This window comes from Beauveria bassiana, assembly GCF_000280675.1.
Source record: "Beauveria bassiana ARSEF 2860 unplaced genomic scaffold BBA_S00008, whole genome shotgun sequence".
In the NCBI taxonomy this organism is placed as follows: Eukaryota; Fungi; Ascomycota; class Sordariomycetes; order Hypocreales; family Cordycipitaceae; genus Beauveria; species Beauveria bassiana.
In genome coordinates this window covers 332,515-358,919 of record NW_007930843.1, presented here as the reverse complement: position 1 = coordinate 358,919, position 26,405 = coordinate 332,515, and the positions used below count along the sequence as shown (strand labels likewise).

Here is a 26,405-nt window from a genome sequence, read left to right as displayed (position 1 = left end):
GCTGGCCAGAGCAAATTTGCATTGGAGCGTGACCAACTGACACGCAGCAGCCCGCCGTGCCACACGCGAGATTCAGGTACCTCTGCACAGCCCAGCCCAGCCTGTACCTGGAAACGAGCAAAGTCCCGTACTCGGCGTGGCAACGGAATTGCGTCGAGGGTCTCGTGCTCTTTTTTTGGAACACGACGTGATGACTGCGAGACAGAATATAAGAGAAAGAAAATTGCTTACCAATTTATTAATTCGAGTAATAGAGGTGAATGAGGTGGAGTTGTCTGTACAAACGCTGGTAATACTGTGTACGAGGTGAATGTCCGCCACAGAAACGGTGTAGAGAGGCTTCAGTTGAATTGCTTCATCAATCCACATCAGCTCGAAAACTAGGCGAAGCTGTCTTTTAAGTATATACGATTAATCACTTGGTCAACCCACGCACCCCCTCGATGAAATTTTCATTCCTTGCCTTTCTGCCAGACTCGCCGTTGTTACAGCTCCGTACAGCTGGGGGAAAGCCACATTGCCCCAGACCAAAAAAACTTGGCGCATTGATACTCGGTACGTAGCGGTACTTGACAAGTGGTGCAGAGGCTTGTGGAGCCTCTTCCTGTCCCCCAAAAACGCACCACGAGGCCTGCTGAGCCTGCCAAATGCTGTGCTCGTCCGACCAACCAACCAATTGCTTGGATGCTGAGCCTCCCCCATTCCCCATTCTCTGCTCCACTGTTCCACTGTTGGGGGAGTCTGGAGGGGAGTCTGGAGGGAGTTTGGAGGGGCGCTTCCTTTTTCAAGGACCTCATCATCGTGAGGAATTTTTCCATCAGCTACCATGGGAGTACCTGGAAACAGGCTCAATTGGCGGCCGATTTTAACGATTCGAGTCTTGCAGAAATTCTCATTTTCAGATGAATATGTACAAGCCAAAATTAAACATGTACGACCACGTCGATTCGCATGGGAAGCAGATGACTCTTTTGTACGACTATATAAGTGGGCACCTTGTATACCAAGTCCACTCTCAACTGGTACCAGCTGCCAGGTAGAATCATTGCTGTGGGCGATCGTGATGCGTCGACTACCAAAAAAAAATGAAAAGACGGAAACAAATTAGTTGAAAGAAGCTAAAATAATAAAAATGTAAAAAAAAAGCGGAAAAGTTTCAAACCGCCATTATTATACCCAACCCAAGACTCGAATAAGCCCGCCACTAGCCTAGTTACAACCACCAAATCCTGTTGGGTCCAGATGACTGGTTCCTGGCCGCTCAGAGCCGCCCAGGAACCGCAGCCCCAAGGCCAGCTGATGCACCGCGGTGGACGGTGGATTTCCACGACAGCTTGCATGAGCGTAAAAAAGCTGGAGTTTTGGAGGGGTAAAAGTAGGAGGGGCTTTTTTCAAGCACCTACCGCTGGGGCAGCGTGGATTTAGCAAGACGGAAAAGAACAAGACGAAGAAGGAGAAAAAGAAAAAAGCACGCCCCAAAAAAAGATACGTAGCTACCCAGTTTGCGGAATTGGAATTCTATGCTGATCGGTTATTCGAGGCTTTTCTGTTGGACAACTTTCTCACCCTCCATGCCTTTGGTCCAGCCGCTCTCCGTCTCAAACGGTGGCCGCCTCAGTCTTTGACAAGTCATTATTCAAAACACTCACGCCATGCATCTCAGCCCACACACGCACCATGAGCCATCATACATACGCCTTATGGCGGCATCATTTGATGCTATTGCCAACATGTCCCTCTGTGGAGCCGCCCTACTCTTGGCTCTGATGCTCTTTTGATCCTCTGATGACACGCACCCACAGCCCCTTCTAGACGTATCATGTACATTGACCCCAGCTAAACAGTCATGGCTTATTATTCTCCCCTCGCGAAAAGAGAAAGAGAGTAAAAAATGGACAAATGACAAAAAAGCAGGTAGTTATTACAACAAATCTAGATGGAGCTAGGCGAGACGGCGCGGCGCTTTCGTCTACCATTTTCCGCGGAAGCCGGCAGGTAAGCTGAGTCTTGTCAAGTCTAACTTAGTTACCATGTTGAAACCCCAACAGAACAATAAGTACATGTGTGTTACAAAGCAGAAATAGCTTGCCGCTAAAACCACTTACATTGCATTTGCCTTCTGTACCCACAGCGTTGACGGTCCACCAACACAAATCAGGTTGCGCTTGCCTGGACAGGCAACTGCCTCTTGCTGTGGCGTATGACGGATGACGGGTGACGGGTATGCATGTAAATGGTGATGCTTGCGTGACGCGCAGGTTGCAGCAGCGAAATTTTCCGTCCCTTCCCTTTTTTTTTTTGTGAATCCTGAGCTAGCTAGCAGAGTTGCAGTGGTATTCCGCCGATTGTGTACGAATATGCACCCAGCGGCACCGACAGGTATAGTACATGATGTTAATGGCCCTTGACTTATGACAGGCACAGGCTCGCGGGCTCGCATTGGATGCTTGCGAAACTTGTACCCGGCTGGCCGGATTGGCAACCACTATCCTGACAGAAAAGAGATTTCAGCTCAGTCATCCCCGCGCTCATATTATATGCAGGCGTTCGATCAACCCGGCTCGATCAGCTCTCATCGAGCCAAGGCATCAGAATAGTGCATGCAGCTGGCTCACTCAGAGAGCTCTGGCGCCGCCTCTTAGACAGGAAAACCAACCACGCGAATGCAGCTCGGGAAGAAGCGGGTCGGCCGCAACTGTCGTGTCAACAAGACTTACGTACTCGGTATACTACTGAGTAACTACCGCGCATGGCCCGTACAAGACGGTTGCTTGTGCGACGTTTGGGGCTGATTGATGTTCTGCTGCAGGTGATGAAGAAGTCTGGTCGCTGCCAAGGGTATGTTTCAAAAATAGTTACGGTATTTACGGTGGTGCGCCGCTGCGCTCCGTTGGAGCACAGCCTGTCATACTGGTACATAGCCCCGATGGTGGCAGGGTGCGTGCGCTTGCCGATCGACGTCTGGGTATTACACGGCAGTCCTCAACATGGCATTTGGAGACTTTTCCGTCTTTTCTCTCCCACTGCAGCCAAGAAAGGATGCATTATTAGCATTGGCACTGACTTGGAACCCAACACAGCCGAGACATGACAGCTTGCAAGGTCCTACAAGGATTTCTAACACTATTGATGCAATATTGTGCATTGTTGGCGTTTGTGTTGTCCAGGCACCAGGTAGGCTGTGAGGGATATGTGAGACCGTTTTCGAGTCGACGAGAAGTGCCACACGGGAAACTTGCTCAGCGACAGTTAGAGACGTCGCGGAACGGTATTGCCGATCGTCAAACTACAGGGTGCGTGCTCTATGCTAGCGCCCACACATTCACAGTCGACAAGGACGTTTGAAAGTACCAACTTACCAGGTGAAGAGTACGAATACTGATGGGAATGGAAACGAAATGGAGAAGCAAAGGTCCCACAGTCCGGATGCCATCGGGCCTCCACCACGACAACGACGCCGGCTTGGTTGGCCGGAGCCTGATGGGCACGCCATTCATGCAGAGCGAGTTTCCATTACCCCCAGCTTTCTCCAAGCGGCCGTTTTATATTGTTAGAAATTTTCCTCCCCAATTAATCCAACCAGTAGCCCGGCGCTTTACTGGCGCGAGGAGGAGTCGAGAATTAACAGAGGTGCATGGAATGAATAAAAGTCCCGAATGGCGCAATGCAACGCACGCACACACAGGCTGTGCGTTTTGGATGGAGTAAAGAGGCGGCTAATCGGATTGGTTGCCCGGAGTAGCCAATTCCATGTGGTAAACGAGCCGGATTTGCCTTTTTTTTTTTTCTACGCCGGCTAAGCCGTGTTGTTATAAAGAAAAGGCGTGGCATCGGCGTAATATGGCGCAAACGTCAATGTGCATGCGACGACGTATGTACGAATAGACGACAAGTGAGCTGGCGCGCAGCCGTGAGGATCATGGCGGGCATCAAGTGACTGTTGATGCTGCCCTGTGGTTATTACCGTTTCTCTGCACCACACACACATTTTCGCTTTACCCCAGCTTGCCAGCCTGGCAACTTGGGTGGTGGGTGACCCGATGACCGCCTCCCCCGCCATGCCGAGTAATAAGGAAACCTCACGGGCCGCCTGCACGATTCAACAAGGTGCAGCTCAATTAACTGATTATTCTCGTTGTTCATGGTACCAAGTAGACGCACCTGCGCCTCGCCCGGAAAAGTGTATTCAAGCCATGGGTGAGGGTCCGTCTCCACGCTCCGCTTTCACGGAGCCCGGACGCCAAAGCTGGGGCCGCGCCGGCAACAGACATCACGAGGACGGCAGAAATAAAAAATAATAATAATAAACAAAAAAAAAACTTAAACGGTACGATTTTAGCATGGAAATCAAAAAAGCTTCTATTTTGCGAGCTGATGGACCCCTGTATCATGTTCTCTGCTTCGGGACTCCGGCCCCCCTTTTGTTCATACCTACTTATTACCCATCAACCTAGTTATGTACATCCCTACCGGCACAAGGGACCAAACAGAAAACTCAGCGAGGTCACGATGCCCTCGGCCCCGTTTTCCCCTCCACCTCCAAACCGCCCCCCTCCCCTCCCTTCTTGGGAGATGCTTGCAGTGAGGGAAAAAAATCAAAACAGGCATCAAAAATAATGCCACGGAGGTCTTTCATCTTGACGGGGATTGCGGTGAATGCTGAGTTTCTGTTAATTTATTTATTCATTCTAAAGCGCCATTTTACAGTGACACACACCCCTTCCCTTCGTCTTCTTCCACACACTGCGTAGTTGACTATTCTAACTAATTTAGTTTGTTTTTTTCTTTCTTTGCTGCAGGTAAAAAAGCGCAATGTCTCGCCAAGTTTATTCTTTTCTCCAATTTTGCGGTTGCATGAGCTTCTCGTACCGGAATAAAAACGCACAAGCCCAAAATCGGAAAAGAAAAGGCTGTACCAAAAAAAAAGTACAAAGTACCGTACGTAACCTCCGTACCTACATGCCCCAGCCGCTTCTCCAAATTCCTTTTCGTTCTCACCGTTTTTGGTATGTACGACAGCTCGTAGGGGCTGCTCGTGACTGTCATTTTCTCGCAACTCGTATTACAGATGTATTTTATAAACTTTTTCATTATTATTCAAGACTGGGGTAAACTCAACACTCGAGCATTGATATTGAGTAGAGTTTTTCCCAAGCGTTTTCGCGAGTCGTGTCTGCACTGGCCCTTCTCCAAATTCTCAAGCCATCAAAAATCAGCCTCCACCCCGCATCCGCGCGGCCCCGGGGAAGCAAAGCCCATTCTCCCTCTTTCTCCTCGGGCCTCGAACATTGTTCAGCCGCCTTTGTCAGCTGCGCGTTCGTTTTTTTTTTTTCTTTTTTTTTTCTTATTCAAAATCCTTCCATCCCGTCTTCCTTTGCTTCTCTTCTTCCCGTCTCCCAACGCTAAATTGCCAATCTTGTACCCTCGCTTACCCCCCCCTGCCGGCATGATCACGGGGTAAAAATCAAATAAAAAAACAAAAGCAGACCGGAAAGTCGTACCGAGATTCTGGTGCAGCTTGGCCAGTGCGGGCTCTGCTTTGAAACTGCCCATCTGCTCTAGACTTTGTCTCTTTCCCCACGTACTTATTTTTGTCTCGTTGTCCCCGGCTTCCTCTCCATATTTCCTGAAAACGTAGAGAGGCTCCATAAGGTAGTAGAGGCAAGCAGCATGGGCTTTGCATCACGAGGCATGACAATGGATTGATTATTCGTAGCTACTTTCCAGCTTCTCGAAATGAAGATTCATCTCGCGGAACCACATGTCCTTGGCAACCCCCCTTGAAAGCGCTAGCGAGCAGGTGTGCGGCTATTAAGCACCCAGGCGTTTGGTACAGGGACAATGTAGCGCTCATTTTACACTTCTTTTCATCCTATGAATGGTCGGAAAGAAACAGAGAAGTGCAGAACCGGACTCCGAGACAGGTGTGCTTTGCTCAAAGGTTTGTCAATTCTACGGACCCCGGTCTTGGGTGGGCCGCATGAGCATATTTCCAGTCTTGTGTACTTGACCTCTTACAGCAAAGGTACATTGGTCTTGTCAAAGTATCGGAGCCGTTTTCGCTGCCGGGTAGGCTATGAAGCTGTATATTGTTGTCGTTGTATATCCGAGAGATGACCAGTGATGCGGCCAGGTCCGGGTAACATCATACACCGGGCCAAATGGGTCAACCGTCATGATATTTCAGCCTGAAGTATACAATCATTACAAAATTACCAGTTTATTACAGGTCACCAGACCTAGTCCTGACTTTGGTGGTCAGGTTCCGCCGCCAACAGGTTACCGTCCCTCAACTGATGAGACTGGCCTCTTCGGTGATTGTCCACCATGTGTGCGGCTCCCGTGTGCATGTAAGTCCGGCACGGGTGACCTTTTCATAGTCATCTCGATGTTCAACGCGATAAGCCTGCCGTCCACTTGCCAATACTTGGCCACCTGGGGCAGGCTTCTTGTTGCAGCCCTAGCTCGTGCAGTTGGAGGTAGCTATCTTCTAGCATGTCTATCAATGCCTTCAGCCGCAGAGTCAGCCGGCTCCGCGGGCGACACCACTTTGACGTCTCGGGGCAAGAGGCACCGGGATCCTTGAACTGCGGTGTCGTAGTATCCCGCTATGTGTGTGCCTTGAAGTGGCTCACTTGGCGATAAACGGGTGCTCCCGTGGCGAAGAGCTTAGCCTGATCTGGTTTTTCAGTTTTTATGGTGAGACCGCTCGGTAGGGACCATTCTGGACACATAATGCGCAAGAGGCGCCCGAACGGCAAATGACTTGTGTTGTGGTGGACGACATTTTGGACCAAGGATGGCCGCGTTTGTAGCGATAAAACCTGTAGCTACTACGCATCACGACCGCTCTGCAACGGCGGAAACGATATGATGAAGCATTGGACTGGCACTGTAAAGCCCACCTGTACGAGCAAGCACATCCAACGGCTAAGTTTTAAGCTGCTGCCCACTGTGACTACTTTACGATGTAAAGGGCTGTGTCCCAGGGTAGGCTTACAATCGAGTATGTCGTCAGGGGTGCACGTGATAGCAGCGCAACTCTCTGACAAATCAGATGCGAGCAAGCGGAACCCGCTCCTGGCAGGAGATGGTCGAGGACCGAAATTTTTAAACTACTTCCAGGAGTCCTATCAACCATCTACCAACTGACCTTCAATTCGCCCCTTGGCATCTTCGACACGCGGTTTGTATTTTATTTCTATCATTCCAAGCATTCACTTGCCGAGAATACCTCAATTATCTGCCCGCGCGACCGCCCGAGCGATCTCCTAATCTTTTGTCGACAACTTGATTTCGACAACCATTTCTACTTAATCTATCCTAATACACAGCCGGCAACATGGTTACCCTTACCGAAGTCGAGGACGAACACTTCCAGGAGCACCCTCCGGCTCAGTACGACGATGACGAGGACTACACGGATACCGGTATGTAACAAACTTGCGGCATCGCATCGCGCATGTGCGCCTGCATGACAGCAGCTCCCGACAAGCTCCGACGACCTTTCTGCTAATGCACTACTCCAGAATCTGAAATTTCCAATGACTCCGATTTTGATGCCGAGAACGAGAGCTTTGCCGAGCGTGTGTACGCCCTCCGCGATATTGTGCCTCCCAAAACCCGTGGCTGGATCGCCGACAGCGCGAGCGCCCTCTCGAGCCGTGCCTGGAGCGTCATGTCCTTTAGCGGCAAGAGCGCCTGGGTCATCACCACTTCGATCCTCTTCCTCGGAGTCCCCTTTGCCCTTTCCTTCCACGAGGATCTGCAATACGCCGCCATGGAGCAAGAGTACAACATGCGCCAAAGCGGCGGCGACATGCTGACCGGCGGCGGCGAGGAGCAGAGCACTGCCGATAAGGTCAGCGCCGCGCTTGCCGCCGAGGGCCAGTCTGGCCAGGTCAAGCCTGCCCTGTAAAGGCAACACGCAGGCTCATCATATCGACGAGTTGTCCAACGACATACTGACAAACACACGAAAAACGAGACATTGCCAGTTTCGGATCGTGGGACGGCAATCCGGCATCATGCACCATTACGATGACATGATATACCGCGTGTAATATTAGCAAAAGGAAACAAGCCAAGGCCGCGATCATGACGGAAAACGCCTATATTCGAGTCCATGACCCGCTTCGGGACTCAAAATGGCAGATAGATTACGGCAGACTGATATATTCTGGGATGTATAGACAAAAAAGCAGTATGATAGGATTCTACGCTTTTTGGAAGGGGAACGCTTGCACATGATGTTGTCAACTTTGGGCGTTTTTACTATCTCGTAGTATTTCTTCTGGGATTGGGGTTTGCACATGTACATTACCACGGTGCCTCGCTCAGGCTTGAGATTTGTCATTGTTGTATAACTGAATATTAACTCCACTAGAAAGGCATCACGCGCTTTAATCAATTCGAGGAGCGAGTGCTGCCATTTGCCGATGCAGATTCTCGGCAGCCACCGAAGTCCCTCGGCCGCCTTTTGGTGTGAGACGAAAGGGAGAGCTGACGACAGTGTCTTGACGACAGTATCTTGATGCTTTGCCAGTTCTACCCCCTCAATGCACGCTTTACATGACTGTGATTATGATTTTGAGCCAAATCGACATATGAAAGGGCTAGACGCTTCCTACGATAACTGGCTCAGCCATACCCGTCGCGAACGAAGCAAATCGGTATTAGTGCCACTCAAATCATCCTCATCCCCAGAGACGCCATGCTACTTACCGTCGGTACCGCACGAGGCCGCTGATTGTAACTGCCGCCCCCCGCAGCGGGAGATGGGTGCGGGTGCGCCACCGGGCTGAGAGCTGGCCGTGGGGGGTTTCTTTTTTCTTTTCCCCAATACTTTTCGGCATGCTCTGTAAGAGGAGGACGGCAGTCTGTCGGGAAGTGAGACCTACAGCAGTGTATTCTTGGCTGGGACATTTTACGCGATAGATTGAGAAAAAAAAGATGACATGCCGCAGCAAAAGCGGGAAGCGCAGGGTCTAGCCATGGCCACAGTCCGCAAAATGGTCGCCATTTTGATCATGGGTCGTCGGCGTGGGAGAGAAGCTGAGCAAATCCACTCGGAGGGAGAAGAACAACTGCTTCGGGCCTGAGCTGTTGGAGATCTTAGCGACTACGTGATCCTGCAGGCGAGTTGCGATTTGCGCACATGATGTGCATGACGTGGCGGGTTGTCAATGACATTTGATTGAGTCTGTCACATCTTTGTTGTGGCTTTATTGTTCCATAGATATGCGGCTTTATAGACTGCAGTGTAACTAATTGCTAGAAGTTTTGCTTAAAAAGTCACAAGGTAGGTAGAGCTTGGTAGATCAGGCTCTACCTACCTACTTGTGGCTTACACGCAAGGGCGGCTGGCTTCGCAAACGGCGTCTCGGCCGACCCACCGCACCACCGATCAACTTTTTGTGCATGTTGTTGTTGTGTGTGGGGAAGTGGTCGGCGTCTTCAATTTTGTTGTTGCAATATCTGAGAGAAAGAAAAACAGAAAAAAAGATGCGAGGAGAGGGCATGGATTACGTTGCGCTGCCCAAAATCGAGGTAGGTTTGTTTTCTCTGGCGACGGGGAGGTTTCGAACAAAAAAAAAGCGTTCATGACTGACAAGGGCCGATTTCTTTACCCCGCGATAAGCTTCATGCCCACCTCACGGGGAGCGTCTCGCGACGCACACTCCACGATATTTGGCGACGCAAAAAAGACGCTGGCGAGACTGACCTTCAAGATCCCATGGAAGTGATGCCCGAGGGCAAACACAACTACAGTGTGCAGGCGTGCGTTGTCCTTTCCCCTCCTTCCCTCCTCCTTCCACACAAAACTCCCCAGCAACCCGCCGCCGCCGCCGCCGCCGCCGCTGACCTTGTACGTCCCATCCCCCCAGCTTCTTCCCGTTGTTTAGCAGCTACATCTACAACCTCCTCACCGACGCCGCGTCCATTACCGAGGCCACCACGGCCGTGCTGCACGACTTTTGCGCCGACGGCGTCGTCTACGCAGAGCTACGCACCACGCCGCGCGCCACGCCGTCGCTCACCCCGGAAGCCTACGTGCGCACCATCCTCGCCGCCATTGCCGCCTTCAACCTTGCGCCCCCCCACCCGCACCGAATGCGCACGCGTCTCATCCTCTCCGTGGACCGCCGCCACGACGCCGCGACCGCGCTGTCGATCACGCGACTCGCCGCCGCGCTGCGCCCGCTCGGCGTCGTCGGCGTCGACCTCTGCGGGGACCCGCAGGCCAAGCCCGACGGCGGAGTGCGCGTCTTCTCCCCGGCGTTTGAGGGCGCGCGGGACGCGGGGCTCGGCGTCACGGTGCACTTTGCCGAGGCGCGCGCGGCGGCGTCGCGCGAGGAGCTCGACGTGCTGCTCGGGTGGCGGCCGCGCCGCCTCGGCCATGTCATTTGGGAGGACGACGAGGCGAAGCGCGAGATTGTCCGGCGCGGGCTCTGTCTGGAGCTGTGCCTGTCGTGCAATGTGTTGGCGGAGATGGTGGAGGGGGGGTTTGCTGGACACCACTTTGGGTACTGGCGAGGCGTGGACGGGCCCTCGATTTCACTTGCGGTATGTTGCTTTGTGCTTTTCGGGATCGGAGAAGAAAAAAATGGTATGGGTGTCCAAAAAAAAAAAAAAAAAAACTAACCGCGTGGATTTTGGATAGACTGATGATGTAGGCGTGTTTGGAAGCCCGCTGTCTAAAGAGTACGAGATTGCGGCGCGGCACTTCAATCTAGACAGGGAGGCGATATGCAGTCTGGCTCGCGAGGCCATTGACTCGACGTTTGGCAGTGACGAGGATAAAGAGTGGCTTCGATCAGTCATGTGGACGTCGTAAAAACGGATGGAGCCCAAAAGTCAAGATTCTCATCATCACAGTGTATATTTATCATGACTGTTTCTTGAAAGCGCTTTGTAAAAAGACGTAGACCTACATGCTATCGAATACCGCGGTAAAGATGTGCTGAGCGGAATGGTTCTTTTGACTGATGCAGCTTGCCCGATGCAATCTTGACAATTTCATTCAAGCAAGCCGCAAGTTTGTTGTAGGTATAATGTAAGAGAAACAAAGGGAGAGATTTTCAAAGCTTATATATATAGCCACAGTGCGCAATGGCACAATTGCACTGAAGGAACCCAAGCAAAATAAACGCCAACTCCTGCATGCGCAGTAAAAAAATTCTCACGAATCACCACCATTTCCTGGCCCAGCGTTCATACATCTCATGCCTGATACCACAAGTCAATGCAGACTTGTGGCAAGCTTTTCGAACCCTTTCTGGGTTACTGCACGCCTTGCGGTGGTGTCTCGAGGTCGACATCGTTGACCTTGCTGCGCTCCATCTCGCTCTTGAGGGCGAGGTCGCCGAAAAAGTTGGCGGCACGCTCACTCTCGGCACGCGTCTGGACGGTCTCGTCGCGGCGGTGGTCGAGCTCCTTGACGCTCTGCTCGAGACGCACGCGCAGGTTGTCAGCTGGGTAGCGGAGGACCTTGCGGACTGACGAGGCAATGCGGGCCGAGTTGCCGTGGACATAGTCCATGTCGGCCAGCTGCTGCGTAATCTTGGCCGCGAGGCGAGGAGGCAGGGACTTGGGAATCTGCTGGAGAACGTAGGCAGACGCGGCGACGGCGGCAATGACGATACCGGGCAGAATCAGCTGGCGCAGGTTGTCGTTGCTCAGGACCTTGCTTGCTGTGAGAGCCTGATCCATCCAGTTGCCCATACCCATCATGCGTGGCACCACGGCACCCGCGACTGTCAAGGCCATACTGGTGCTGGCAAGTTTCTCTTGCTTATGCACAATTGTGGACCAATCGAAAAAGTCCCAAACCTCGGTAGAAATGTGAACGTTGCGCGCAAGAGCATCACGCTTGCGACGAAACATGACATCGGGCTTGAAGTGCAAATTTTGGAATTCGTCCCCAATGTGCAGTAAGCCCAGTTGCTTGATGGTATTGACACCACGCATTGTCCTCTGTCTGGCGCGGTCCTCGCAAATGTGGACAGCTTCCGAGATCTGCGACAACATGGCCTCCTTCAGGTCGTCGGCGTAGGAAAAGGCACCAAACAGCCCTGGATATGCAATGTCGTAATTGGCATTGCCAGACTCTGTAATGGCCGTGGTAAGTTGAGAGCGTGTATCATCGTAGACTTCCTTGCATGTGATTTCGATACTGGTGTTGACCTGGTCGTCAACCTCGGTTCTTGCTTTCTTGCTTGATTCGAGCTGGGGTTCCAGTTCTCTGAGCTCACGGGTAACACGGTCAATCTCGGACTGGGCGACGTCTCGGTTAACACTGGCAAGAGTATTGACATCGTTGAGAATGTTGACGAGATATGTCTTGGCGGGAGCAAGCTTGGACCTCGCCCGCTTCTCTAGAACAAATCTGCGGAGAGACTGCTCCAGAGCCTCAAAGTCCCGAATTTTGTCCATGTCCTTGCCTTTACCCTTGCCGCCGTCGTCTGGGTCATCACCACCGCCGCCACCGCTGGAGCTTCCGCTGCCGCCTGGGCCTCCTGGAGGCGACGGGCCAACCGGGATGGCATTGCTGGACACGAAGTGGACTAGCTCATCAGACTCCTTTCTCGTGCGCGGGCTGAGCTTGCCAACTCCATCCAAAATCATTTTTTGGCAGCGCTCTTTGTCTCGTATGTTGTCGAAGCCGTTGACGACCATGAAAATATAGGCCTTTTCAGCGGCAGCTGTTGTAATGAAGTCTACCGCGGACTGTGTGAAGTGGTTGGCGGCCGAAACAACAAAGACTACCACGTCGATTTCTTCTTGTCTGCTGAAGATGGCAGTGGTCTTTGTGTTGTCTGAGTTGAGACCTGGCGCGTCGATCAAAGCGATATCGACGACACCATTGTTGAGCAAAGATTCATCAATCGCTCTGCTGTCCTTGACAAAGATCTTGCATTGTGTATATGTCTCATTATCGACGACAATCTTTTCGAGGTCCATCAGGGTGAAAACGTCATAAGTGCTCTCGTCGTTTCGGTTGTAAGTGGCGTTCTTGTGAACGGCATGGACTTCCTCCAAGCCAGCATTTTCCCTTGCATCGAGAACTTCGCAAAAGATGGCGGTGCACGGCTGCTGGTCTTCAGGTAACAGCTTTCGACGAAGAAGGGCGTTGCAGAAAGTTGATTTGCCGGCGTTCAAGTCTCCAGTGATGAGCACTTTACTTGTTGTATCTTCAATGCGTTCTCGGAGAGATATCAAATGTTTGATGCTGGAGCTAATCTTGCCATCGAGCAGAGCAGCAATCGAATGCTTCTCCAGAGAGTGGACTAGCTCGGTGTGGTTCAACGACCCGAGTTTTAGATCGAGTTTGAGGATGGAGAATTCTTGTGCGATTTGTGGCGACACAAGTCGGGGTTCGGGTACTGCTCTTCGCTCGGCGACGTTACTAGACTCGGCGATGTGGTCTTGCAAAGACGTCATGGCACGTCTGAGCATTGGTGGCTGGGCTTGCATGGAAGAAGTTGAGCTGGCCGCATCGGGGGCCATGGTGCTGATGCGCTGCAGGCCTGGTCGAGTGGCATTGGCTTCGAGGTCGGAGCGTTGTACGGAGGGATAGTGGGCAGGCCATGAAGTGTTGATTTCTTGCAGGCTATTCAATAGCTCTAGAACCTTGTTTAGGGAGCGGCCGAGGGCAGTGCGCTGGCGATTGTACCAGATCTGATGGACGACTCCGGACTGCCGCTCGTGCTGCATTGGCGCATCCCAGTTTCCACCGGCCATGGCGGCCTGCTCATCTCCGGCAATGCTTCCACCATATCCAGAGTCGACGTCTATCAGATGCTGCAGGCGTGCCGCGTGTTCCGAAGCGGCACCGTTGCCGACCGTCATGAACTTTGTTTCGTTTGGATGGCGAGCGGTGTTGTTGGTGTCGGGTTGAGTGTCCTGGGACGCAGGGGCTTTGCCCTTACCGTTGGCGTACTCCTGGCTCATAGCGATTTGAGCTTGGTTTGTACCATTTCGATAAAGAAATTCAAGCAAAGGGTGTTGGATGTCGTGACGTTGAAATGGGAGAGTCAGGCCGATTGCCCCCGGCGGTGGCGTGACGAAATTTGGGAGGCGAACTGCCCTCGAGGAGTGAGCCGGTGATTGGCTGGCGCTGGAGCGGATGCTTGGGCTCCACCAGAAGCTGTCACTCCCAGACTTCAGTACCTAGACACGTGCCAGAAGTAGTGTCGTAGCTATATCATAAAACTGAGGCGCTTTTATGGCTCCTGAATAGTTTTATTGGTGTTATAAAAAGTGATCATAAAGGTCACGGTCTGCACCTGCATTGAAAGAGATACGTTCGAGTTCGAGGGTATCGCCCACCACTTGGCGTGTGCGTGAGTAGCAAGCCAAATAATTGGTGGCATCAACCAATAAGTAGCGCCGGATCAGACGAGTTGTAGCTGAACACGAGCCACCAACTTCACAGCTGTAACAAAAAGAAAAGGGCATAGAAAAAATTGCTGGTTATCATACAGCTTTTACGTGTATTTCATTACCGAATTAAATGCGAAGATATGTAGTGTCCAGCTGCAAGTTCTCGTCCTGCCAGAACCGCGGCGCGGGTACATGTGGAACCAGCCAAAGGGCGCCACCAAAGCAACCGTTCGACGCCGCTGGCTGGCCGAGCATGTGGTTACGTAGTTGCGCAGGCAGACAAGTTGTATCCCACCATCCATCCTGCTCAGCATCACCCACGTCCAGCTATCCCGCCTCGACATTGAAGCTCCGACCCGCGAATTTTCGCCAGATCGAGGACTACACGTTGCACATCTTACACACGACGGAGCTTCTGACCAGCTCACGAGATGAATGTGAGCGCCGATGCACCTCACCGCGCAGGTAACTGGCAGCTAACCGTCAAAAGATGCTCGAGTGGGTGTTTGGCAAGCGCATGACGCCGGCCGAGCGCCTGCGCAAGAACCAGCGCATGCTTGACAAGGCCATTCGCGAGCTCGACCAGACTCGCGTCAAGCTGGAGAAACAAGAAAAGACGCTCATCCAGCAGATCAAGACGAGCGCCAAGAACGGCCAAATGGGTGCCTGCAAGATTCAGGCCAAGGATCTGGTTCGCACGAGGAGGTACATTGAAAAGTTCTACGGCATGCGCAGCCAGCTGCAACAGATTTCGTTGCGTCTCCAGGTACGCCAATGTCAACCCGCCCCCTCCCCCGCGCCGGGCCAAGTCTGCCTGCTAAACCCTACCCCAGACGTACCGAACCAATGAACAAATGATGCAAGCCATGAAGGGCGCTACAATGGCGCTCGGAAGCATGAACAAGTCCATGAACCTGCCACAGCTGCAACGCATCGCCATGGAATTCGAACGAGAAAATGACATAATGGAGCAGAGACAAGAGATGATGGACGACGCCGTCGACGACGCCATGGACACTGGCGTGGAAGAGGAAGGCGACGAGGTTGTCGAGCAAGTACTGGAGGATATTGGAATTGAGTTTAATCAAGCAGTATGTGCCACCGTCCCATATACAGACTGGATGCTAATAACCCTCGACACAGCTCGGAGAGACACCCACGACTATTGGAAACCCTGCCCAGCCCGAGGGTAAGATTGCCCAGGCAGTCGGTGGCGGAGGAGGAGGCGACATTGATCCTGTTGACAACGACTTGGAAGCAAGACTAGACAATCTGCGAAAGTAATGTTGGATCGTGAACGAATGAAATCGAGGCCACGACAAGATATCCGGTGCCTCCTCCTCGGAATGCACATCTACTTATTTGACACTTCTCATCTGCTTACATTGATTTATGGCGAGCCACTTAATATATACAGCTTTTTTCAGCTGCCACCATTTCAGTTTGTGCCAGCTCGAGTCGCCCACATCATAGCCCCGCGGAGCTCGTACTGCGTGACGGCCAACTGTGACGCTCTGAGCTTTGTGAAGCCGCCGCGCCAACAATCAATGGGAACTCCAGCAAGGGTCACAAGATTACTGGCAGCGTGTCGTAGCTTGTAGAGCAGCCTCGGCCAGGAAAGCTTTCGACAAAGGCTTCGAGTTACTAAATCTTGAGCAGCAATCTCGTGCAATGTATCAACGAGAAAGAACAGCGGCATCAGTATATCGTTCCTAACAGAGGTAACAGATATCAAGTGCGCTGATTATATAGCCGTTTACGGCGAATGACATTGTCAAAGTACGTGCCAGTCATGAGCAGGCAACGGCAAGGGGCGCTTGAAACGGCGTCCCGGACGCGCGAGAGGAGAGTGTCATGCGACGCCGGTTTATGCGAACCATGCTCGACACTGCGAGACTACGGTATTGTTAAAAGGCAACCGCAGACCCCTTGTATTCGCGCCCCTTTGAGCGGCCGACCGTGAATGGGTCGCTGCTGCGCGCTACTGCATGGTTACGAGGCGTCTGCTAGGCAGACGTTGGCTTCCTATTTCCCCGCTTGGTCGCCCGGTTACCGTTTGCGAACTGCATAGATGTTGCTCGGGGTCTTGACTACGATCGAGGGTCCAATCTAAATGTATATCAAGGCGCAACTGGGCCCTTTTTGAGAAGGGGGGAGTGGCATCGCTCCTCGTGCCCTGCTCCGATTAACACACACGCCGCACCATGGTCGAACTCGCACTGCCGCGCGGCGCGCACACAATCCTCGATCTTGATATCAACGGCCTTTACATCCTTCTCTCGGAGCAGGGCCTCGCGTACCGCTGGCACTGGGGCCTGTACCTTCACAAGGAGAAGGAGCGCGGCTACGCGCTGCACATTACTTGGCCGAGCGACGCCGTGCTGGCGGTACGAGGATCGCGAGGTGCGCAACATCATATTCTCCGTCTCCATCACCCTCGCACTGAAAATTGCCGTCGTTACGCCCGATATGGACGATGCGCTCCGCGGCCGCATCGCCCAGGTGCCCGTGGACGACGCTGCCGACGCCAACGCCGCCGCTGCCAGGGAGCGCTGGGGGCCGCTGACTTGCCGCACCTGGCTGCTGCGCACCCTGTCGGAGCTCCATGACGAGGGCTATATCAGCATTAAGCCGGCGGCGACGGTCGAGGAGGTGGAGGAGGAGGCGCTGAGTTTGGCGGGGTCCAACGCGGCCGACGTGCAGGGCGGCAAGCAGCTGGGTGCGAAGGACAAGGTCTACCGCAGCGTCTATTCTGTGGCGTAGTGATATTATTGCCGCTGTGCCAACTGCGATGGCTGTTGTTGCTGTGCTGGCAGTCGTACGGACGTGTAGACAAGTGTTATGATATATAAAGGGATATAGCGCTCTTGGCGGTGTGGCGCGTCCACTGTTTGAACGTGTAAATCAGAGATATCCACAGGCGCTTAAACGAAAGAATTCCCATCTATTGTCAAGGTTCTATCAGAGCATGAAACCTAGCCAGTGGCCAATTTGTGGGCGGAAGCGCCACCCGCTCATGTTCGAGTTCGTCCGGCCCTCCGAGGGGACAACCTTGCCAAAGGTACTTTTCCACTTCCAGTTCATGATCATATTTGTGACCCCAAATTTTGCGGTACATGTCTATTTCGTCTTTGTTCTTCGTGGTCCGCATGGCTTTGGTAAAGTCCCAATACTCGGGCATGAACCCGGAGCTTTCCCAGTCCACTATCCCCGTCAAACGACCGTTATGCACTAATATGTTGCATGTATGAAGATCCGAATGCGTGAATACCGACCTGTGCTTCGTTTCAAATGCAGAAGGGATGGCGTCCTCCACGTACGAGTCTCGGCTGAGGTGCCTGGAGAAAGCTTCCTCGGTATTAAACGGGCCGCATCCATTCGCCATGGCACAGCGCCAGTCGTAAATGCGCCCGCCCCCAGCACCGCATATGAGCCGGCCGGTGTTGTTCGGTATATCGTTAATCTGTTTTATCACCGCCGCCAAATCTCGAACAAATTCGCGACGCTGGGGATACGACATGCGAAAGATGGTTGCCATTGTGACTGTACCAGGAAGTTTTGTCGAAATCATCCATTTAACATTGTCCAGATCTTGGAACTTGTCAATAAGCAAAGGAGCGGGAACATCCGGGGCGTATTTTTCCAATAGAGCAAGCGCAGCAGGCTCATTGTCGTCGCTTCGATCGCACCGCTTCGCGAAAAGGCCCAGCGGAAGCTCGTAGACACTCATGGACCCATACATGGCAGCAGATCGGAACAAATATTGGTAGCCTTTTGCACGGATGAAGAATGGGACAAGGTGCCACAGTCTGCGAAAGAGAAGTTGAAATGGTCTACTCCAGAAGTCTGGCCAATGCGTGTTAGTTTGGGTAGTTTTGTCGTTCGCGGAAAACACTTACTCGATGGGTCTGACTCAGATAAAATCGCACCATTGGTCTTTACAAACTGCTCGGTGAAAAAGTTGAGCAAGGCCTGGCCGAGCTTCACCTGTATTTCAAGCAGTTCAGGGTGTGGTAGTGGTAGAGTCTCAGGGTTGTGCGTCTTCAAGTGAAGACTGCTTCTCTTCCGCTCGTTGCGAAGCGACTGGCCATTTGCGAGAAATGTGTCGCCGTAATATGCTCTAAAATGAGATACTGGGCACAGTCAGTCATCTGCTCAACTGAGTCCTGACAAGTACTCACTTTTACCGAGGATGCGGTGCTGGATACTGTCGGTTTGTTGTCTTGAGTCCAGTACATCTTGGGTGGCATAATTTGAACATGCCCGTTTCGCATTGAATAGCCCAAACTAGGCGAGAGGAGCAGAACATTGTACAGGGCCATGCTATCTGAGGCAGGTGAGATTAATTTCTTGAGGGTCTGCACCTTTGCTGGGGTTAGGTAGGCGGTGAGCACAGCAAATAGCCTTGGGTTCCCATTATTCTCCCAGAGAGCCTTGAGTGCTGGTGAAATGACATGACTAGGTTCTACATGAATGTGTTTGTAGTCTGCAGGCGTCACGCAGCAGTGTCCATTGTCGCGTAAGTTGAGAAGTTGCTTAACCGAGTCTGTGACTGGTGCAGGCTGAGCAACTACAGACAATCTGATTAGTGGTTAAAATTCAGTATCGATATTTCCGGCAGGTTGTCTTCTTTCCCCTCTTCTTGATATTATCCCGTACCTAGCTGAAGTAATTCGTGCCAGTCACGCTTCAGGGTCAGGAGCGCTTCATCCACGGACACGCCGTGGTCGCGTCCATTGACAGCCCGCAGGACCTCAGCAGCGGCGAGTGTTGGGTCAAGCGCGCCCTGGACAAAGTCGTCGGCGAGAATCTCATGCTCCAAGGGGGTGAAATCGGCGTCATGGATGATGCGGATGGCTTCGGCTACGGGATCGGCCATATTAGGCTCAGTGGAGGCCACTCTGGGGTAGGCAGACCGCAGAGTCCAGATGGACAGAAGCCAACGCGCAGCGGTGCACCAGCTTGGTTTGCTCTGGCCGACAGTACCCGCCGAATATAGTTAGTCGCATACGTGGGGCGGCGTTGGGTAGCTGATGGAAGTAAGAGGCTTGGAGGCCACCGAGGCGTATCGCGGGATTGTGGTGGTGAATGAGTATCACAGCTAATCTGTAGCCGGAGGCTAATTGGTTGCTGGCGTGGGGACGCTCCAAGTTGTCGCACGGGCGGGGCGCGATGACGAGGCAAAGGATGCGTTCTCGCAGGCTCGCACAGCAACAAGCAAGCCGGAGATAATCAATTCAAAGAAGAAAAAAAGCATATATGAGTAGACAAAGGGAGCTGATGAGCAAGTGCCGGGAATAATTAAACATGTACCCAAGGTGCTAATTTACTAGGGTGGGTGAGCGCTGCAACATGGCTCCTTAGGAAGCTAATTATAGCTCCACGCGCACTGTATTAGGTATAGATGCTAGGTACATCTGCCTTGGATGTTTGAAGCAATCATCCCGTTGCCAATGAATTGTTGCCTGAAAACAGCTATGGACACTGCGCAATCATCACATATATTTGCTAATTGATGTATATATGGTATACTCATGGCTTTTGATTCTATATGATTCTCAGCATCAGCCGTATGCCAGCCACACACAAGCCACAGCACCCTCCCCTCTCCGCTTGCACTAAAAAAAGGGCTTCCCCGCCATAAGACAAGGCTCGAGGCTCTGCGCCAAGTCGTCACCTTAAGCCGTGTCCCACAAAGTCCTAAGCAGGTACCTTAGGTGCCTGCCCGCCTGCCCGCCTAGGTACTCTTGCCGCTGCTGACAGTACGGGCGTCAGGACAAACGCTCCCTACATTGCCTCTTTTTACATCTACAAGCCCTCTGTGCTTCCCCTTTGGCCCATCATTCATACCTCGAAAAGAAGGCCTGCTTTCCATACAACCTGTTCTGACCTTTTGTTGAAACATCACCATTGCTAGTACAAGGTACGTGCGCACCCGCCCGCCTCGCGCGGTCACACCCACGCAGTCTGTTCCAGGTCCCTTGCCAACTCCTCATCCCCGTGCTATCCGAGCATAGCGACTCGCCGGTCCATGACTTTGGTTTCTTTCTCTTCCCTTTCTCGCCATCAGTCACATTGTTTTCCATCATTGCGCTGTTGGCTATCCCTCGCGCAACCTCTAATCCAACTCCGCGACATCTCACCCCGGGCATCATTGCCTAAACAACCCCACCAAGCCCGGCCGCATCTCTCCACCCCTCAGCGCTCCCAACTCTCGCCTCAACTGAACAGCCCGCTCACCATCCATTGCCAGTACTTCGTCACCACACAATACCTGCGACTTACTCGAATCCAACTCGAGCATTTTTTCCTCCACCTGAATCTCTTCGCCGCCGCCCCATCTACCCTCATTCCCGGATTGCGCCGCTATCGTCTCGCTTTCCGGTTGACATCCGAAGCCCAACGACTCCATCGATCGGATCCTCTGCAACGAGACCGAACGAACCCGAATCAACCGTCTCCCATCATACGAGCTTTCCACAAAACTGGCAGGCTCTAAACGTCGCAGCTTCTCCTCGCAGGGAGGAAGCCTGCTCAATAGAATGTTTGGAGGCTCCAACTCCAACTCGCTAAATTCCAGCATCGATCCCGACACCGCCTCTGACCGCAAGCCTCCTTCCCCGGAAGCCGCCACCTCCCAGCCCATTGCCGTAGCTGCCATCAAGACTACTGATCAGGCAGCCAGTGGTGAGAAGCGCCACACCAATGGGAGCCCGCCCACCAGGCAGGATAACGGCGGTTCCACAGACAAGAAACGCCGAAGCAGCAGCGTAAGCAGCAAGGCCAGCAGTCTCCTTGCTTCTGCCAGGAGCTCCTTTGGCTTCTCTCCCAGCTCACGCCACAGCCCCGACATGGCCTCTCCCATTCAGAAACTCGGCAAGCAGGACCCGGCCCTCGCTGTCCCTCAGGGCCACCAGAATAACTCGGCCGGCGATTCTGTGCCCGGTCCCAAGTCGACCTTTCGCGTCGGTGTCTGGGAAGACCGTAATAGAAAATGTCGCCGTACCATGGAAGATACTCACGCTTTTCTCTACAACTTTCTCGACTCCCATGCTGTTGATGGCAGTATCAGTTCCAAGTCTGACAAGTCCTCCGCCGACTCGTCCAGTACAGAAGTCGCAGAATCCGACAATGGGTACTTTGCCATCTTTGACGGCCACGCCGGCACCTTTGCCGCCGACTGGTGCGGCAAGAAACTTCACATTGTTCTCCAAGACATTGTCAAGAAGAATCCCAATACGCCTCTGCCAGAGCTCCTCGATCAGACATTTACAAGTTGCGACGCCCAGCTAGAAAAGCTTCCACTTAAAAACAGCGGGTGTACTGCTGCTATTGCCGTATTGCGCTGGGAGAAGCGCTCTGCCAGTGACCGCTATAATGTTGCCGTTCCCACCATTGCCATGCCCGCCGCCAAGAATGGCAAGCTGTCCGAAGCCAACTGCGATTTGGACAAGACCAACTCGGCCGACAAAGAAGGACCCACGTCAGTGCCGTCGAAATCGCAACCGAACAAACAGCGTGTTTTATATACTGCCAACGTCGGCGATGCCCGCATTATTCTATGTCGTAACGGCAAGGCGCTCCGTTTGTCATACGACCACAAGGGCAGCGACGAGAATGAAGGGAAGCGCATCGCCAATGCAGGTGGTTTGATCTTGAACAATCGAGTCAATGGAGTCTTGGCCGTCACTCGTGCCCTTGGCGATGCCTACATGAAGGATCTCGTCACCGGCCATCCTTATACCACTGAGACGGTCATCCAACCTGAGCTCGACGAATTCATCATCATTGCTTGCGACGGAGTAAGTCCACCCTTCTCACCTGACCAATTAGCCACTAACGGTATCAGCTCTGGGATGTCTGCGGCGATCAAGAAGCCGTCGACCTCGTCCGCAACTTGCAGGACCCTACGGCTGCATCGAAGCTCCTCGTTGAGCACGCTCTAAGTCGTCTCAGTACCGACAATCTCTCTTGCATGGTCGTCCGCCTTGATAAGGATGCCATGCAGCATGCCAGCAAGGGCGACACCGGCGCCGAAATGATCAACAGTAAGACCACCGAGGCCGACAAGATTGTGGCTGAAACGAAGCAAAAGATTGTCGACGGCTCAACCGCCCCCATTGGCGTCTCGGCCACCAATAGCGGCCGTGGCTACGACGCCACCGGTGGGCCTGATGACGATTTCGTGCCCACGGCCCTGCATGAGCTGGTCGTTGAAGAGGAAGTAGCTGTTATTGATGAAGAAGACGCCGAGGTAACGCGCGCCGGGGAGGATACGCCCGTGCAAGAAAAGCCCGCAAAGGGCGGCACTGTACTCTAGCATTCACATCAATAGCCACCATGCCTGTATTGTCCAACTTACTCGTTTCCATGGCTATTGTTTAGATAATGGCGAGTTATATGGCAAACGTTACGATCGTTTACAAGAACGGCAGCTGTAATGCGGTGGCTTTTCTGTCGGGCACAATATGCGTCTTAGAATGGCATGAACCTGTCATGGGACTCGGAATATTTATTTTATCTCTCGTTTCGTATTTTGGATCTTCTATTCTAGTCTTCTTGTGTACACGTACACTCACGATGCATACTCCTGTGACTACCTGTTTATGGCTCTACGGCACGCGCCGGGTCCATCACCTGGGTTTGACGAATCAACTCGAATATTACCCATCTGCGGCTCGTCATTGGGTAACCATGTACGGCTCGGCTACGGCAAAACCCATTTCCCTTTTCATTATGTTTTGAGTATTCGACACTGTGTTTCTGCTTGTCGTGTATGAATCGCTGCGCGTTGAAGGATCGACGTTCCAACATGCACCATAAAAAACATAGTGTGAGACAGAACAATGCGTTGCTTCACAACCATTGTTCTTTTCGTGCTTTCATCTCTTAATCGCTGGCAAAGTTCGCTTTTTGGACTGTGAATTGTATTCGACTTTTGATTGTACAGCATAGATGGGACAGTATAGCTGACCCGGATTTCTTTTTTCTTTTCGGGATTTACAATTTTTTTTCCACAGACAGGAGCAGGGAGGTTTAGGCAAGGGCCTCACACGCATCCTGGGGACTGGTCCGGCTCAAGTATTGCAGAATCATCCACCTAGAATGACATTTGGTAAGCTAGATGATCAAGGATTCACATGTAACCCATCACCCTTTGCAGTCGTGTAAGTGCACTCGTAATGTTACGGCTCCACTCTTCCTGCATGATACTCAACAATGATCGGAGCAAGATGCACTATCCTAATGCCGCCTGCCGTCGTAGAGAAGGAGTCATGTCAAATGGAGTCATGTCGGAGAATTTTGAGAGACAGCTCGCCCGGAATCTACGGCACACGCGGGCGTACCCGTGGCCAAGGCCCAAGGGTAACGGGTGCCATCAAGGTGCCGGCCGGGGCACGTCCGCGTGGGTGGATGCTGGCTCCCACCGGAAGTCGGTAACGATTCAAGTTGACGGCCATGGTGATTTTTGTATTGAGTAATTCGAGGAACAAAAGCCGGAGCATATTTGAATGATGTTGGAACATTTGAAAGGGATTATTATGTACTGAGGCTAGTAATGACTTGGATCTTGTGGACAGCCCAATTTTATCTAGCAATAAACGGCCTCAAAATCAATTTGCACGCCATTATCGAAGAGGCAGGCCATTTGTTCAGAAAATTGCTCAGAAAACACATGACCCGAGAAACAGCAGCAGCGACGTAGTGGAGGTGTTCTCAAGGACATCGTGTCGTGCGTTTACGAGGAAGGCTTGTTGAGTCCGCACTGTAATTATGTGAGTCTACTCCGTATCTAGAAAGGGTGACGAAGTCGACGCCATGGTACCCAGCAGAGCGAGACGCGTTGAGGTCCATGATATTTCGAACAATTAGAATTTGGTTTTGTACATAGATCACCGTGGGCCCTGTAAATTGGCAGGGGCTTGCCCCAGCTCGGGGCGCCACGGGAGTGAAGAGGCGCCCGGGAAAGCAAGTATTATCGCTCACAGGCCGGTCACTCGTGTCAGTTAGCAGAGCAGGTTGCGTTGCAAGCTATGATAGTCGTCGGATTTGATGTTCCAAGTCGTGATACATAGTATAGGACACGGGATTGCTTTGGATGTATTGCTGAAGGTGCGACAAGGCACGGTGGAGTTATATTGAACATGGCCGGGTACCTGAATCAAGTCGTAAAGAAGGGAGCGGGTTGATGTGGGACATGTGTAAGTAGTAGTGGATGCAGGGAGAACATTATGATGGGAGCAGTTGAAATTGGATGATGGCAATGGTACAGTTGAAGCTTGATGATGGCAATGGTGATGGCAATGGTGATGGTGATGTAATCATGGTGATGACCGGACAAGTTACAAAGCCGGCAGCTGTTTGCAAGACTCGATTTGACAAAGTGGATACCTAGAGGTACGAGGGAGTAAAAGAGGGGCTCTCCACTGGCACGGGCCGGGGAATTTCAAGACTGAACTCACTGGAGAGCACTGGAAAGCCGCTAGAAAAGGCACGCCTTGAACGTTGTCTGGCTGGCCCTTTCGCCCAGCCGAGTGCTCAGGCCCAGGGCACGTCCCCTTGTAATGACGAAATGCTGGCTGAGCTGTCAAGAGGAAGGCAGATGATGGGATAATAACGAACAGATGGATTTTATGCGGGTTGGAAAGAGTGAGAGAGGGCCAAGTCTACCAATAAGCGAGGTGGCCAGCCATATTTCTCAGAAACTCTATTTATTAAGTTGAAGCGCGACAGCTGAAATTGGTGATGCGACGTCCCAATCTGCCTCTATATTGTTTGTTACTTCTTGCCCGATTGAATTTGAAGTCTAGATAGTAGGCAATGCCTATGCATGTTCGGAAAAAGCTTTTGCCTTGCGAACGTGTTTCAGCATTCGACAAACTCCTGGCCATCGAAGCTTCAAGTCGAGACCCAGGTACCAGGTACCCATTAATCTGGGGAATCGTTCTCGGATTTTTTCGAACAATGCGACAATCTACCCTGCCTTGGTATTTGAAATACCTTTCGCCTATCCTGTCTGTTTAGCTAATCGGTTGGAACGCGGCAGCAAGCTCTAAATACATAGTCTCCTACAACCAACGCCTGGTTGGTGCTTGGCCGCCGTTGATACTTAATAGTCATAGCTTCTATTACAGGCTATAGCAAAAGTGGATCCATCAACTTTCTCGTCTCCCGTCCTGTCTTGCCCCTGAATCTCAAAAGCCAACCGCCTTGAGTCGTCTAATCGATTCCCATTGGCAAGGTACACGTGTACAAGGAATGTAGATGAAAGCTGGTTTGAGTTTATTTTTTTTTCCTCTTCCTTCTTTTCTTCTGCTCCTGTGCGTCGGCCGAAACAACCATCCTCTCGCCCTCTCTTTGTCTAACCCCGGCTCTTTGCTACCTTTTCTCGTCGTCCTTTCTTTTTTTTCACCCTCACAGAGTCACCAATTCCTTACGAGCTTCTTTTCTTATTTCACCCCTCCACCACTTCCTTAACACATTGTTTCTTTTCTTCATTCCCCTTCTTCGCGGACCTGCTTAGACCAGCCACGCCCACCTTTTATTTGCAGCTCTGCGCCGCCAGCCGCCTCTTCGAACATCTCCACCAGGCCAACTCGCGCTACCGAAACGCACGCACTGTCTCTTTGACCTTTTTCTTTTGCCTTTGCCCTTAACCGCTACCTTTCTTGCCATTTGAACTTAACCTTGGGTCCTATCTTACGTCGTCGCCTCTCTCGTCTCTCTCTCTCGTCTCGACCCAGGCGCCATCTTGGCCCCAATCACCACCCTCATACACCACCACACCCGACAACCCCTCCACGAGCCCCTTCTTTTCCTCCTTGTCGCGCGCCAATCTGTTTCATTCTCTGCTCGCAGCTGGTTCTTGGGCATTCTTCTTTGCTCTCTGCTTTCATGACTGCCTCTCGCTGCCTCCTCTCGGCCCAGTCACTCGATTCTTCAATTTCCGTCTCTCGTCTGGACGGCCGACCCCTTCGATATCTGACCGGCCGACCCAACCGCTACGCCATTCGAGTGCT

The 26,405-nt window shown here is 52.3% G+C and overlaps 7 protein-coding genes across 7 annotated transcripts; 5 read left to right on the top strand and 2 right to left on the bottom strand.

Moving 5' to 3' along the window:
• Window positions 1-6,327: 6,327 nt before the first annotated feature.
• On the top strand, window positions 6,328-7,918 carry BBA_03752 (mitochondrial 22 kDa outer membrane protein; the record flags this gene model as incomplete). Its single annotated transcript, XM_008598849.1, has 4 exons — window positions 6,328-6,350; window positions 6,977-6,990; window positions 7,335-7,430; window positions 7,530-7,918. 4 exons carry the CDS (start codon window positions 6,328-6,330, stop codon window positions 7,916-7,918), a joined length of 522 nt encoding a protein of 173 aa, XP_008597071.1.
• A 1,586-nt stretch (window positions 7,919-9,504) lies between these two features.
• Window positions 9,505-10,837, top strand: BBA_03751 (adenosine deaminase; the record flags this gene model as incomplete). Its single annotated transcript, XM_008598848.1, has 4 exons — window positions 9,505-9,553; window positions 9,615-9,780; window positions 9,888-10,566; window positions 10,664-10,837. 4 exons carry the CDS (start codon window positions 9,505-9,507, stop codon window positions 10,835-10,837), a joined length of 1,068 nt encoding a protein of 355 aa, XP_008597070.1.
• Window positions 10,838-11,283: 446 nt separating this feature from the next.
• Window positions 11,284-13,953, bottom strand: BBA_03750 (transmembrane GTPase fzo1; the record flags this gene model as incomplete). The annotated part of the gene is made up of 1 exon (XM_008598847.1): window positions 11,284-13,953. One exon carries the CDS (start codon window positions 13,951-13,953, stop codon window positions 11,284-11,286), a length of 2,670 nt encoding a protein of 889 aa, XP_008597069.1.
• Window positions 13,954-14,816: 863 nt separating this feature from the next.
• On the top strand, window positions 14,817-15,669 carry BBA_03749 (putative class E vacuolar-protein sorting and endocytosis factor; the record flags this gene model as incomplete). The annotated part of the gene is made up of 4 exons (XM_008598846.1): window positions 14,817-14,822; window positions 14,876-15,151; window positions 15,219-15,476; window positions 15,529-15,669. The coding sequence occupies 4 exons, from the start codon at window positions 14,817-14,819 to the stop codon at window positions 15,667-15,669; spliced, it is 681 nt and encodes a 226-aa protein (XP_008597068.1).
• A 920-nt stretch (window positions 15,670-16,589) lies between these two features.
• BBA_03748 (uncharacterized protein) lies at window positions 16,590-17,148 on the top strand (the record flags this gene model as incomplete). The annotated part of the gene is made up of 2 exons (XM_008598845.1): window positions 16,590-16,772; window positions 16,888-17,148. The coding sequence occupies 2 exons, from the start codon at window positions 16,590-16,592 to the stop codon at window positions 17,146-17,148; spliced, it is 444 nt and encodes a 147-aa protein (XP_008597067.1).
• A 187-nt stretch (window positions 17,149-17,335) lies between these two features.
• BBA_03747 (serine/threonine protein kinase) lies at window positions 17,336-19,264 on the bottom strand (the record flags this gene model as incomplete). Its single annotated transcript, XM_008598844.1, has 4 exons — window positions 17,336-18,231; window positions 18,285-18,518; window positions 18,563-18,955; window positions 19,045-19,264. The coding sequence occupies 4 exons, from the start codon at window positions 19,262-19,264 to the stop codon at window positions 17,336-17,338; spliced, it is 1,743 nt and encodes a 580-aa protein (XP_008597066.1).
• Window positions 19,265-20,927: 1,663 nt separating this feature from the next.
• Window positions 20,928-22,705, top strand: BBA_03746 (protein phosphatase 2C; the record flags this gene model as incomplete). Its single annotated transcript, XM_008598843.1, has 2 exons — window positions 20,928-22,187; window positions 22,235-22,705. The coding sequence occupies 2 exons, from the start codon at window positions 20,928-20,930 to the stop codon at window positions 22,703-22,705; spliced, it is 1,731 nt and encodes a 576-aa protein (XP_008597065.1).
• Window positions 22,706-26,405: the final 3,700 nt, after the last annotated feature.